This window comes from Triticum aestivum, chromosome 2A (genome assembly GCF_018294505.1).
Source record: "Triticum aestivum cultivar Chinese Spring chromosome 2A, IWGSC CS RefSeq v2.1, whole genome shotgun sequence".
Classification (NCBI taxonomy): domain Eukaryota; kingdom Viridiplantae; phylum Streptophyta; class Magnoliopsida; order Poales; family Poaceae; genus Triticum; species Triticum aestivum.
This window is the reverse complement of record NC_057797.1, coordinates 711326107-711339316: the sequence shown is the minus strand read 5'-3', so window position 1 is coordinate 711339316 and position 13210 is coordinate 711326107. Positions and strand designations below refer to the sequence as shown.

The window sequence follows — 13210 nt, the reverse complement described above, 5'->3', positions numbered from 1 at the left end:
AAAGGTAGATGTTGGGTTGGCGTATTTCGAGATTAGGATTTGTCACTCCGATTGTCGGAGAGGTATCTCTGGGCCCTCTCGGTAATGCACATCACATAAGCCTTGCAAGCATTGAAACTAATGAGTTAGTTGCAAGATGATGTATTACGGAACGAGTAAAGAGACTTGCCGGTAACGAGATTGAACTAGGTATTGGAATACCGACGATCGAATCTCGGGCAAGTAACATACCGATGACAAAGGGAACAACGTATGTTGTTATGCGGTCTGACCAATAAAGATCTTCGTAGAATATGTAGGAGCCAATATGGGCATCCAGGTCCCACTATTGGTTATTGACCGGAGACATGTCTCGGTCATGTATACATTGTTCTCGAACCCGTAGGGTCCGCACGCTTAAGGTTACGATGACAGTTATATTATGAGTTTATGCATTTTGATGTACCGAAGGTTGTTCGGAGTCCCGGATGTGATCACAGACATGTAGAGGAGTCTCCAAATGGTCGAGACATAAAGATTGATATATTGGAAGCCTATGTTTGGATATCGGAAGTGTTCCGGGTGAAATCGGGATTTTATCAGAGTACCGGGAGGTTACCGGAACCCCCCGGGGAGCTATATGGGCCTTAGTGGGCCTTAGTGGAAAAGAGAAGGGGCTGCCCTAGATGGGCTGCGCGCCACCCTCCCTCCCCTAGTCCTATTAGGACAAGGAGAGGTGGCTGGCCCCCCTCTCTCTTTTCCCCCTCCGCGAATCCTATTCCAACTAGGATTGGGGGGGGGGAATCCTACTCCCAGAGGGAGTAGGACTCTCCTGGCGCGCCAAGCTTGGCCGACCAGCCTCCCCCCCTCTAGTCCTTTATATACTGAGGTAGAGGCACCCCAGAAACACACAAGTTGATCCACGTGATCTATTCCTTAGCCGTGTGCGGTGCCCCTAGCCACCATATTCCTCGATAATACTGTAGCGGAGTTTAGGCGAAGCCCTGCTGCTGTAGTGCATCAAGATCGTCACCACGCCGTCGTGCTGACGGAACTCTTCCCCGACACTTTGCTGGATCGGAGTCCGGGGATCGTCATCGAGCTGAACGTGTGCTCGAACTCGGAGGTGACGTAGTTTCGGTACTTGATCGGTTGGATCGTGAAGACGTACGACTACTTCCTCTACGTTGTGCCAACGCTTCCGCAGTCGGTCTGCGTGGGTACGTAGACAACACTCTCCCCTCTCGTTGCTATGCATCACATGATCTTGCGTGTGCGTAGGAAATTTTTTGAAGTTACTACGAAACCCAACAGGTAGAACATCAAGATCGTCACCACGCCGTCGTGCTGACGGAACTCTTCCCCGACACTTTGCTGGATCGGAGTCCGGGGATCGTCATCGAGCTGAACGTGTGCTAAAACTCGGAGGTGCCGTAGTTTCGGTGCTTGATCAGTCGGGCCGTGAAGACGTACGACAACATCAATTGCGTTGTCATAACGCTTCCGTTGTCGGTCTACGAGGGTACGTAGATCACACTCTCCCCTCTCGTTGTTATGCATCACCATGATTTTGCGTGTGCGTAGGATTTTTTTTTGAAATTACTACGTTCTACAACAATGGCATCCGAGCCTAGGTTTTATGTGTTGATGTTATATGCACGAGTAGAACACAAGTGAGTTGTGGGCGATATAAGTCATACTGCTTACCAGCATGTCATACTTTGGTTCGGCGGTATTGTTGGATGAAGCGGCCCGGACTGACATTACGCGTACGCTTACGCGAGACTGGTTCCACCGACGTGCTTTGCACACAGGTGGCTGGCGGGTGTCAGTTTCTCCAACTTTAGTTGAACTGAGTGTGGCTACGCCCGGTCCTTGCGAAGGTTAAAACAGCACCAACTTGACAAACTATCGTTGTGGTTTTGATGCGTAGGTAAGATTGGTTCTTGCTTAACCCCATAGAAGCCACGTAAAACTTGCAACAACAAAGTAGAAGACGTCTAACTTGTTTTTGCAGGGCATGTTGTGATGTGATATGGTCAAGACATGATGCTAAATTTTATTGTATGAGATGATCATGTTTTGTAACCGAGTTATCGGCAACTGGCAGGAGCCATATGGTTGTCGCTTTATTGTATGCAATGCAATTACGCTGTAATGCTTTACTTTATCACTAAGCGGTAGCGATAGTCGTGGAAGCATAAGATTGGCGAGACGACAACGATGCTACGATGATGATCAAGGTGTCACGCCGGTGACAATGGTGATCATGATGGTGCTTCGAAGATGGAGATCACAAGCACAAGATGATGATGGCCATATCATATCACTTATATTGATTGCATGTGATGTTTATCTTTTATGCATCTTATCTTGCTTTGTTTGACGGTAGCATTTTAAGATGATCTCTCACTAATTATCAAGAAGTGTTCTCCCTGAGTATGCACCGTTGCGAAAGTTCTTCGTGCTGAGACACCACATGATGATCGGGTGTGATAGGTTCTACGTTCAAATACAACGGGTGCAAAACAGTTGCACACGCAGAATACTCAGGTTATACTTGACAAGCCAAGCATATACAGATATGGCCTCGAAACACGGAGACCGAAAGGTCGAGCGTGAATCATATAGTAGATATGATCAACATAGTGATGTTCACCAATGAAACTACTCCATCTCACGTGATGATCGGACATGGTTTAGTTGATTTGGATCACGTAATCACTTAGAGGATTAGAGGGATGTCTATCTAAGTGGGAGTTCTTTAGTAATATGATTAATTGAACTTAAATTTATCATGAACTTAGTACCTGATAGTATCTTGCTTGTTTATGTTTGATTGTAGATAGATGGCTCGTGCTGTTGTTCCGTTGAATTTTAATGCGTTCCTTGAGAAAGCAAAGTTGAAAGATGATGGTAGCAATTACACGGACTGGGTCCGTAACTTGAGGATTATCCTCATTGCTGCACAGAAGAATTATGTCCTGGAAGCACCGCTGGGTGCCAGGCCTGCTGCTGGAGCAACACCAGATGTTATGAACGTCTGGCAGAGCAAAGCTGATGACTACTCGATAGTTCAGTGTGCCATGCTTTACGGCTTAGAATCGGGACTTCAACGATGTTTTGAACGTCATGGAGCATATGAGATGTTCCAGGAGTTGAAGTTAATATTTCAAGCAAATGCCCGGATTGAGAGATATGAAGTCTCCAATAAGTTCTATAGCTGCAAGATGGAGGAGAACAGTTCTGTCAGTGAGCATATACTCAAAATGTCTGGGTATAATAATCACTTGATTCAATTGGGAGTTAATCTTCCAGATGATTGCGTCATTGACAGAATTCTCCAATCACTGCCACCTAGCTACAAGAGCTTCGTGATGAACTATAATATGCAAGGGATGAATAAGACTATTCCCGAGCTCTTCGCAATGCTGAAAGCTGCGGAGGTAGAAATCAAGAAGGAGCATCAAGTGTTGATGGTCAACAAGACCACTAGTTTCAAGAAAAAGGGCAAAGGGAAGAAGAAGGGGAACTTCAAAAAGAACAGCAAGCAAGTTGCTGCTCAAGAGAAGAAACCCAAATCTGGACCTAAGCCTGAAACTGAGTGCTTCTACTGCAAGCAGACTGGTCACTGGAAGCGGAACTGCCCCAAGTATTTGGCGGATAAGAAGGATGGCAAGGTGAACAAAGGTATATGCGATATACATGTTATTGATGTGTACCTTACTAATGCTCGCAGTAGCACCTGGGTATTTGATACTGGTTCTGTTGCTAACATTTGCAACTCGAAACAGGGACTACGGATTAAGCGAAGATTGGCTAAGGACGAGGTGACGATGCGCGTGGGAAATGGTTCCAAAGTCGATGTGATCGCGGTCGGCACGCTACCTCTACATCTACCTTCGGGATTAGTATTAGACCTAAATAATTGTTATTTGGTGCCAGCGTTGAGCATGAACATTATATCTGGATCTTGTTTGATGCGAGACGGTTATTCATTTAAATCAGAGAATAATGGTTGTTCTATTTATATGAGTAATATCTTTTATGGTCATGCACCCATAAAGAATGGTCTATTCTTATTAAATCTCGATAGTAGTGACACACATATTCATAATGTTGAAGCCAAAAGATGCAGAGTTGATAATGATAGTGCAACTTATTTGTGGCACTGCCGTTTAGGTCATATCGGTATAAAGCGCATGAAGAAACTCCATACTGATGGACTTTTGGAACCACTTGATTATGAATCACTTGGTACTTGCGAACCGTGCCTTATGGGTAAGATGACAAAAACACCGTTCTCCGGTACTATGGAGAGAGCAACAGATTTGTTGGAAATCATACATACAGATGTATGTGGTCCGATGAATGTTGAGGCTCGTGGCGGATATCGTTATTTTCTCACTTTCACAGATGACTTAAGCAGATATGGGTATATCTACTTAATGAAACATAAGTCTGAAACATTTGAAAAGTTCAAAGAATTTCAGAGTGAAGTTGAAAATCATCGTAACAAGAAAATAAAATTCCTACGATCTGATCGTGGAGGAGAATATTTGAGTTACGAGTTTGGTGTACATTTGAAACAATGCGGAATAGTTTCGCAACTCACGCCACCCGGAACACCACAGCGTAATGGTGTGTCCGAACGTCGTAATCGTACTTTACTAGATATGGTGCGATCTATGATGTCTCTTACTGATTTACCGCTATCGTTTTGGGGTTATGCTCTAGAGACAGCCGCATTCACGTTAAATAGGGCACCATCAAAATCCGTTGAGACGACGCCTTATGAACTGTGGTTTGGCAAGAAACCAAAGTTGTCGTTTCTGAAAGTTTGGGGCTGCGATGCTTATGTGAAAAAGCTTCAACCTGATAAGCTCGAACCCAAATCGGAGAAATGTGTCTTCATAGGATATCCAAAGGAAACTATTGGATACACCTTCTATCACAGATCCGAAGGCAAGACTTTTGTTGCTAAATTCGGAAACTTTCTAGAGAAGGAGTTTCTCTCGAAAGAAGTGAGTGGGAGGAAAGTAGAACTTGATGAGGTAACTGTACCTGCTCCCTTATTGGAAAGTAGTACATCACAGAAACCAGTTTCTGTGACACCTACACCAATTAGTGAGGAAGCTAATGATGATGATCATGAAACTTCAGAACAAGATACTACTGAACCTCGTAGATCAACCAGAGTAAGATCCGCACCAGAGTGGTACGGTAATCCTGTTCTGGAAGTCATGCTACTAGATCATGATGAACCTACGAACTATGGAGAAGCGATGGTGAGCCCAGATTCCGCAAAATGGCTTGAAGCCATGAAATCTGAGATGGGATCCATGTATGAGAACAAAGTGTGGACTTTGGTTGACTTGCCCAAAGATCGGCAAGCAATTGAGAATAAATGGATCTTCAAGAAGAAGACTGACGCTGACGGTAATGTTACTGTCTACAAAGCTCGACTTGTCGCAAAAGGTTTTCGACAAGTTCAAGGGATTGACTACGATGAGACCTTCTCACCCGTAGCGATGCTTAAGTCTGTCCGAATCATGTTAGCAATTGCCGCATTTTATGATTATGAAATATGGCAGATGGATGTCAAAACTGCATTCTTGAATGGATTTCTGGAAGAAGAGTTGTATATGATGCAGCCGGAAGGTTTTGTCGATCCAAAGGGAGCTAACAAAGTGTGCAAGCTCCAGCGATCCATTTATGGACTGGTGCAAGCCTCTCGGAGTTGGAATAAACGCTTTGATAGTGTGATCAAAGCATTTGGTTTTGTACAGACTTTTGGAGAAGCCTGTATTTACAAGAAAGTGAGTGGGAGCTCTGTAGCATTTCTGATATTATATGTAGATGACATATTACTAATCGGAAATGATATAGAATTTCTGGATAGCATAAAGGGATACTTGAATAAGAGTTTTTCAATGAAAGACCTCGGTGAAGCTGCTTACATATTGGGCATTAAGATCTATAGAGATAGATCAAGACGCTTAATTGGACTTTCACAAAGCACATACCTTGACAAAATTTTGAAGAAGTTCAAAATGGATCAAGCAAAGAAAGGATTCTTGCCTGTGTTACAAGGTGTGAAATTGAGTAAGACTCAATGCCCGACCAATGCAGAAGATAGAGAGAAAATGAAAGATGTTCCCTATGCTTCAGCCATAGGCTATATCATGTATGCAATGCTGTGTACCAGACCTGATGTGTGTCTTGCTATAAGTCTAGCAGGGAGGTACCAAAGTAATCCAGGAGTGGATCACTGGACAGCGGTCAAGAACATCCTGAAATACCTGAAAAGGACTAAGGATATGTTTCTCATATATGGAGGTGACAAAGAGCTCATCGTAAATGGTTACATTGATGCAAGCTTTGACACTGATCCGGACGATTCTAAATCGCAAACCGGATACGTGTTTACATTAAACGGTGGAGCTGTCAGTTGGTGCAGTTCTAAACAGAGCGTTGTGGCGGGATCTACATGTGAAGCAGAGTACATAGCTGCTTCGGAAGCAGCAAACGAAGGAGTCTGGATGAAGGAGTTCATATCCGATCTAGGTGTCATACCTAGTGCATCGGGTCCAATGAAAATCTTTTGTGACAATACTGGTGCAATTGCCTTGGCAAAGGAATCCAGATTTCACAAGAGAACCAAGCACATCAAGAGACGCTTCAATTCCATCCGGGATCTAGTCCAGGTGGGAGACATAGAGATTTGCAAGATACATACGGATCTGAATGTTGCAGACCCGTTAACTAAGCCTCTTCCACGAGCAAAACATGATCAGCACCAAAGCTCCATGGGTGTTAGAATTATTACTGTGTAATCTAGATTATTAACTCTAGTGCAAGTGGGAGACTGAAGGAAATATGCCCTAGAGGCAATAATAATGTTATTATTTTATTTCCTTATATCATGATAAATGTTTATTATTCATGCTAGAATTGTATTATCCGGAAACATAATACTTGTGTGAATACATAGACAAACTAAACGTCACTAGTATGCCTCTACTTGACTAGCTCGTTAATCAAAGATGGTTATGTTTCCTAACCATAGACATGTGTTGTCATTTGATTAACGGGATCACATTATTAGGAGAATGATGTGATTGACATGACCCATTCCATTAGCTTAGCACCCGATCGTTTAGTATGTTGCTATTGCTTTCTTCATGACTTATACATGTTCCTATAACTATGAGATTATGCAACTCCCGTTGCCGGAGGAACACTTTGTGTGCTACCAAACGTCACAACGTAACTGGGTGATTATAAAGGAGCTCTACAGGTGTCTCCAAAGGTAAATGTTGGGTTGGCGTATTTCGAGATTAGGATTTGTCACTCCGATTGTCGGAGAGGTATCTCTGGGCCCTCTCGGTAATGCACATCACATAAGCCTTGCAAGCATTGCAACTAATGAGTTAGTTGCGAGATGATGTATTACGAAACGAGTAAAGAGACTTGCCGGTAACGAGATTGAACTAGGTATAGAGATACCGACGATCGAATCCCGGGCAAGTAACATACCGATGACAAAGGGAACAACGTATGTTGTTATGCGGTCTGACCGATAAAGATCTTCGTAGAATATGTGGGAGCCAATATGAGCATCCAGGTTCCGCTATTGGTTATTGACCGGAGACATGTCTTGGTCATGTCTACATTGTTCTCGAACCCGTAGGGTCCGCACGCTTAAGGTTTCGATGACAGTTATATTATGAGTTTATGAGTTTTGATGTACCGAAGTTAGTTCGGAGTCCCGGATGTGATCACGGACATGACGAGGAGTCTCAAAATGGTCGAGACATAAAGATTGATATATTGGACGGCTATATTCAGACACCGGAAGTGTTCCGGATGATTTCGGAGAAAACCGGAGTGCCGGAGGGTTACCGGAACCCCCCCCCCCCGGGAGAAGTAATGGGCCTTATGGGCCCTAGTGGAGAGAGAGAGGGGCGGCCAGGGTGGGCCGCGTGCCCCCTCCCCCTCTGGTCCGAATTGGACTAGGAGAGGGGGGGCGGCGCCCCCCTTTCCTTCTCCCTCTCCCCCTCCCTTTCCCCCTCCTAGTAGGAGTAGGAAAGAGGGGAGTCCTACTCCTACTAGGAGGAGGACTCCTCCTCCTTGGAGCGCCCTAGGGCTGGCCGGCCTCCTCCCCTTGCTCCTTTATATACGGGGGTAGGGGCACCCCTAGACACACAAGTTGATCCACATGATCGTTTTCTTAGCCGTGTGCGGTGCCCCCTTCCACCATACTCCTCGATAATATTGTAGCGGTGCTTAGGCGAAGCCCTACGACGGTAGAACATCAAGATCGTCACCACGCCGTCGTGCTGACGGAACTCTTCCCCGACTCTTTGTTGGATCGGAGTCCGGGGATCGTCATTGAGCTGAACGTGTGCCAAAACTCGGAGGTGCCGTAGTTTCGGTGCTTGATCGGTCGGGCCGTGAAGACATACGACTACATCAACTGCGTTGTCATAACGCTCCCGCTGTCGGTCTACGAGGATACGTAGATCACACTCTCCCCTCTCATTGCTATGCAGCACCATGATCTTGCGTGTGCGTAGGAATTTTTTTGAAATTACTACGTTCTCCAACAGTAAAAAACATGAAAAAAAACAACAACTTGCACTTGGCACTATGTCAATAGGTTAGTACCAAAAAAATGATATAAAATAATTATAAAACATCTAAGATTGATAATAAAACATCATGGAACAATAAAAAAATATAGATACGTTGGAGACGCATCAACGTCCTCATCCAATCTCCATTTTTTTGTGATACTTGTTTCCATAGAAGTCATGGGAGATAAGGAAAGTCTATGGGGCGTCTCATTCACGTTTGGGAGCCCTTGAATGTGAGGTGGATCAATATCAATGGAGAATGAGGAAGCAATGTGGATTTATAATCCCTACAAACCCTAATCGCCACACATACATCACCCAGTCCAAGGTCATGAATTCCATATCTCCATTCCTCCCACCAAGCCGCCAAGAAGCCATCTAGAATTAAGGATTAGGTTTCATGTGAATCCAGTTTAAATTTGTTGTTATTCAATTAATTGCAAGAATCCAAATCATCAAACATACCACTATGACATTATTCAATACCTTTTAGTTATTCCTATCTATTTTGACGCATCAATTCCTTCTTCTACTCGTTGGGGTTGCTACTCTTACTTATTGAAAAGGGTGACGACCACCCCCTACAATTGTGGCTATCAAGTATCTCAAGGATCGTGTTTATGCTTTGTAATTGATGATCCCGTACTACAAGGCTAGGTGATGCAAATTATTCTGGTGATAGTGATTTTAGGAAGTTCGCCGTTGGATAGCTGATAGCGATAGGGATTTTAGTTAGTCAACTGCTAGATAGCTGGTGACCTATGAAGTGGGAGTTGTGTCATGGCAATCAAAATTGCATAAATGTGTTTCAAAATAACAAAAAATGATTACATAGATGTAGTTATGCTTAAAATGAAATGTTGTGGATGAAGAACTTCACGCAAGATCTCGGCATGAGGCAAGAGAAGTATAATCTCTATTTTGTGGACGTCGAAGTGTTATTCATCTTGCCAGTAATTAAAATTTTCACTCTTGGACCAAGCACATTGATGTGAGGTATCATTCGATTCGGGATGTTGTGAAGCCCAGCCCACGCCCATTAAGGTCATCACCTATGAAAATTCTGTACTTTGGATAGCTTTGGGTATCTTGTGAGGGTCATGTCCTTGGCCATAGTGCGTTCAACAACCTTATATTATGTTCCAACCTCTTGGGGCGGGCAAATCATGTGGCTTCTTAAAATCCATAACGATTGCATGCTTGGTTATCTGTAGTTTTGGTCACCACATACATGGATGAACAATACGAAGGGCTGATCTAGTAACGTTGACTCTGAAGATAATTGATGGAACTCTTTTGGTTTTATCGAGGATATTCGTTGTCAATGTTCATTTCAATTATTACTATCTAGTGTACTTTCATCAATGAATTAATAAAGCAAGATCGACGCTCTAGAAAAAAAAATGCATGCACTTCTAGCTCAGATCGACCGGTTTTGTTGGCCAACCGAGAAATTGCAATGCTAAGCTGCCAAGAAGCTAATCCGTTTTCTTTACTGAAGTTGCATATTTAAGTTTTCAAAGAAAATGTGCAACTAGAACCGACTTTTTTTTTCTTTTGAAGCTACGGTCAATAAATAGCAGGAGCTAACAACATTAGTGCTGACATATTTGGGCCTGGAACAGTACACTGGTATCAATCTTGCCCATGCTACCTGACGGCATGGGCCTGGAGTGGTGCCAAAGGTTCTGCTTACATGACCCTCAACTTTAGCGCTGCAACATACCTGTACCCGCAGGCTTGCAGAAGAATGGAAGCTGAAAGATTCGGTGAAGTTGTGGGGTCAATCCTTGGATGCATACAAAAGTATGCTATCTAGTATCTAGTCCATGAACGCAAAGCACACGAATGCACATGCTGGCTTTGAATTGCGACTCTACAGTCTCAGATGTAGATGCATGTGTGATGTGTCTTTTGAATTCCCGGCAAAAGCATGTTAGGTTGCAGAGAAGCATGTCTCCTGATAACTCTCATCTCCTTGCTGAAGATTAATTGGATAAAAAATGCAAGGATTGCATGCTATCCCTGCCTGTGATAGCCATGTTTGCTCATAGAGGTTATAACACATAAAAAAGCTCTGTTAATTAGCCCAATCATGCACGCAGGCAGGATGCCAGACATGAGGAAAGCTCGGAGCAAGCAAGATCACACAGCCTCTTTTTATTTGACGAAATTAAACACAACTAGCAAGTTAACTACATACATCACATTCATCATTCCCCTTGGGCACTTCTCTCTCTGAGACGAGAAACAATCTCTCGGACTAGCTAGCAAACTGCTTACGATTGATCTCTTCATCAGTGGCTCACGCAGCTCATGCATCACTCCATGAAGTTGTAGGAGGAATTCCTCTCCGGGATCCAGCCGCCGTTGTGGCCACTGCTGCTGCCTACAACTCCCCTCTGCTCCTGCATGAATGCATTACGGATCAATGGATAATAATTTCTCTCATCAGCCAGTCATGCATTATCAGTAGTAATGCCGTTCAACTGTCCGGGTACGGTGGTTTACAGTTGACATAAACACATGGATGAATCAATTAGCATAAAACATGTAATATATTCAGGGAGCACATATATACATACCGGGGTGTAGAGCTGCAGTTTAGGCGGCCTGAGGAAGTTGATCTGAGGCTGGTCGGAGGGGTGGAGGTGGTTCTGCATCTGGCTGAGGAAATCCGACTCCCGCTGCGGCGGGTTGGCGTGCGTGATCTGGAACGGCCGCGGCGGCTCCGAGGGAGGCATCTGCATCAGCTGGGCAGCGGGATCCGTGGTGATGTAGTGCATGTACTGCTGCAGCTCCGGAGGCACCACGGGGGCCATCCCCTTCCCCATCACCAGCATCTGTACACATGTTCATGCATGACATGACCAACCAGCATAATGCGTAATTTATACTAGTTGATCTTCATTGCGTCTTGACTCTTGATATTAAAATTAAATTAGCGCATGCATGCATGCAATTCGATCATGAAGATCTGGATATTTTTGGAGAAGATATGAATTAATTTTGACAGGCTAGCCATGCACATGACATGATGCATAAGAATAGATAGCATATAAAAGAACATGTCTACAACTCTACAAGCATGCACACAGTGAACCTGATCATATATATGATATGATGTGATTCCAGATTTTTTAAATACCTGGAGTTGCAGCTGGAGCGATTTCAGGTAGTCAATTGCTTCATCTAGCATCGACACCTTGTCCGTCTAATTAAATCAGTAGAGAGACCACAGATCAGGCGAAGAACTCGGCAAGAAATATACACTGGCTAGCTAGAAGATCCAAGATGGGGCATGCCTGTTCATTACGTGGACCTTGGTGCAGTTTGGAAGTAGCTCTTGCAGCGCCTTCAGCTTCTCGTTGATCTTATCACGTCTCCTCTATAAAAAAACCACACAGAAAGCTCAGGAACACGAAATGCTAATTAATGGCTGCGGTTGTGATGTGATCCATCGATATGCAACCTACCCTTTCTGAAAAATTGTGAAAATCGGCAGATCTGCTTCTGCGGGTAGGGATAGACATCCTCCTTAGAGCCCTGCCGTCTTCCATCAGAGATCTTGATGAGCTTCTTCACCTTCCTGCCACTAGGTATAAAGAAACAATCGAACAAGATCAACGCCAGAGTACAAATGAAGAGTAGCTAAGAACAAAAGCTTTCAGCTAGCCATGCATACCTTCTTCTTCCTCTTTGGTGTCTGAGGTCTCCTTGCTGAGCTTCCTTTGGCCTTCACACCTCCTTATGAACCGATGCTAGCTATAGCTATCTAGCAGTGCCAAACTGGTCCAGCCCTAGGCAGGCTAGAGAGGATGGAGATTCAGAGACCCTTTCATGGTCAGGCGACCTGGTTGATGGTCTCTTCGACCCTGCACCAACCTTTTGTCCAGGCCGGCATGGTATTTATGGCCTTATGGCATCTGATTTTATAAGCTTTTGCGTCATGGCAACGACTGATCGAGTGGCTAGTGGCGAGTGAGCACTGTGCGTGTCGACATCTCCTCATCTTTTTCCACCGGCCGTGTGGAATTTCTGGTCACTTGGTCCGTCAGCATGGAGTAATCGTCAGCTGCATCGGGGTCTCTGATGGGATGTTTGCAATTTTTGTAGGGCGCCCATGTGGTCAATCATTTCATCTACGGCCTTGCTAGGGCATGGCTCAAACTTGGCTTGCAATACAAGGGTTCGTCAGCATGAATTCTTTAGAGCAATCGCCAGCTTGTGCAAAATACCCGGAGAGATATGGGTGTCATTTCTTCACTAGCTAGGTGTTAGGGCATCTCCAGCCGTTAGCCCCCCAAGACGGGCAAAAAATCGCCTCCTGGGGGCGCACCGGCGTTAAACCGCGCACTGGGGGCGTGATGCCCCCCAGTCGCGGCCCCCCACGGGTTTTTAAAATGTTCAAATTCGGCGCAAACACAATGCAAACACGTTCGAGTTCGTTCAAATTTAAACATATTTTTTTTTAAAAGGAAAAACTACCGCGGGCTACCCTCGCCGCCCGCCTCGCCGCCCGCCCACGCGGTTTTACATGCCGAGGAGGCTGTAGAACCGCGTGTAGTCACCGCCGCCGTCGTCGTCGTCGC

The 13210-nt window shown here is 44.7% G+C and overlaps 1 protein-coding gene across 3 annotated transcripts; it reads right to left on the bottom strand.

Moving 5' to 3' along the window:
- Positions 1-10610: 10610 nt before the first annotated feature.
- On the bottom strand, positions 10611-12536 carry LOC123186098 (transcription factor PIF1). Of its 3 annotated transcripts, none has more exons than XM_044597894.1 (6): positions 12304-12536; positions 12095-12207; positions 11935-12006; positions 11767-11832; positions 11204-11461; positions 10611-11026 (listed from the first exon to the last, which is right to left on the bottom strand). In XM_044597894.1, the coding sequence occupies exons 2-6, from the start codon at positions 12176-12178 to the stop codon at positions 10940-10942; spliced, it is 567 nt and encodes a 188-aa protein (XP_044453829.1). In that variant the 5' UTR covers positions 12179-12207; positions 12304-12536; the 3' UTR covers positions 10611-10939. The 3 variants fall into 3 exon arrangements, with proteins under 3 accessions (XP_044453829.1, XP_044453828.1, XP_044453830.1); XM_044597893.1 differs by having other exon boundaries at positions 12095-12213; positions 12304-12535; XM_044597895.1 differs by having other exon boundaries at positions 11941-12006; positions 12095-12213; positions 12304-12534.
- Between the last annotated feature and the right edge of the window lie 674 nt (positions 12537-13210).

What these genes read in the sequence shown, in the direction of transcription:
- LOC123186098 (XM_044597894.1), bottom strand. Translation starts at nt 12,178, where the DNA reads ATGGAAGACGGCAGGGCTCTAAGGAGGATGTCTATCCCTACCCGCAGA. An exon ending in TTCACAATTTTTCAGAAAGG is followed by an intron (nt 12,007 to 12,094) that starts GTAGGTTGCATA and finishes GTTTTTTTATAG; the next exon opens with AGGAGACGTGATAAGATCAA. An exon ending in CGCTCCAGCTGCAACTCCAG is followed by an intron (nt 11,462 to 11,766) that starts GTATTTAAAAAA and finishes ACATGTGTACAG; the next exon opens with ATGCTGGTGATGGGGAAGGG.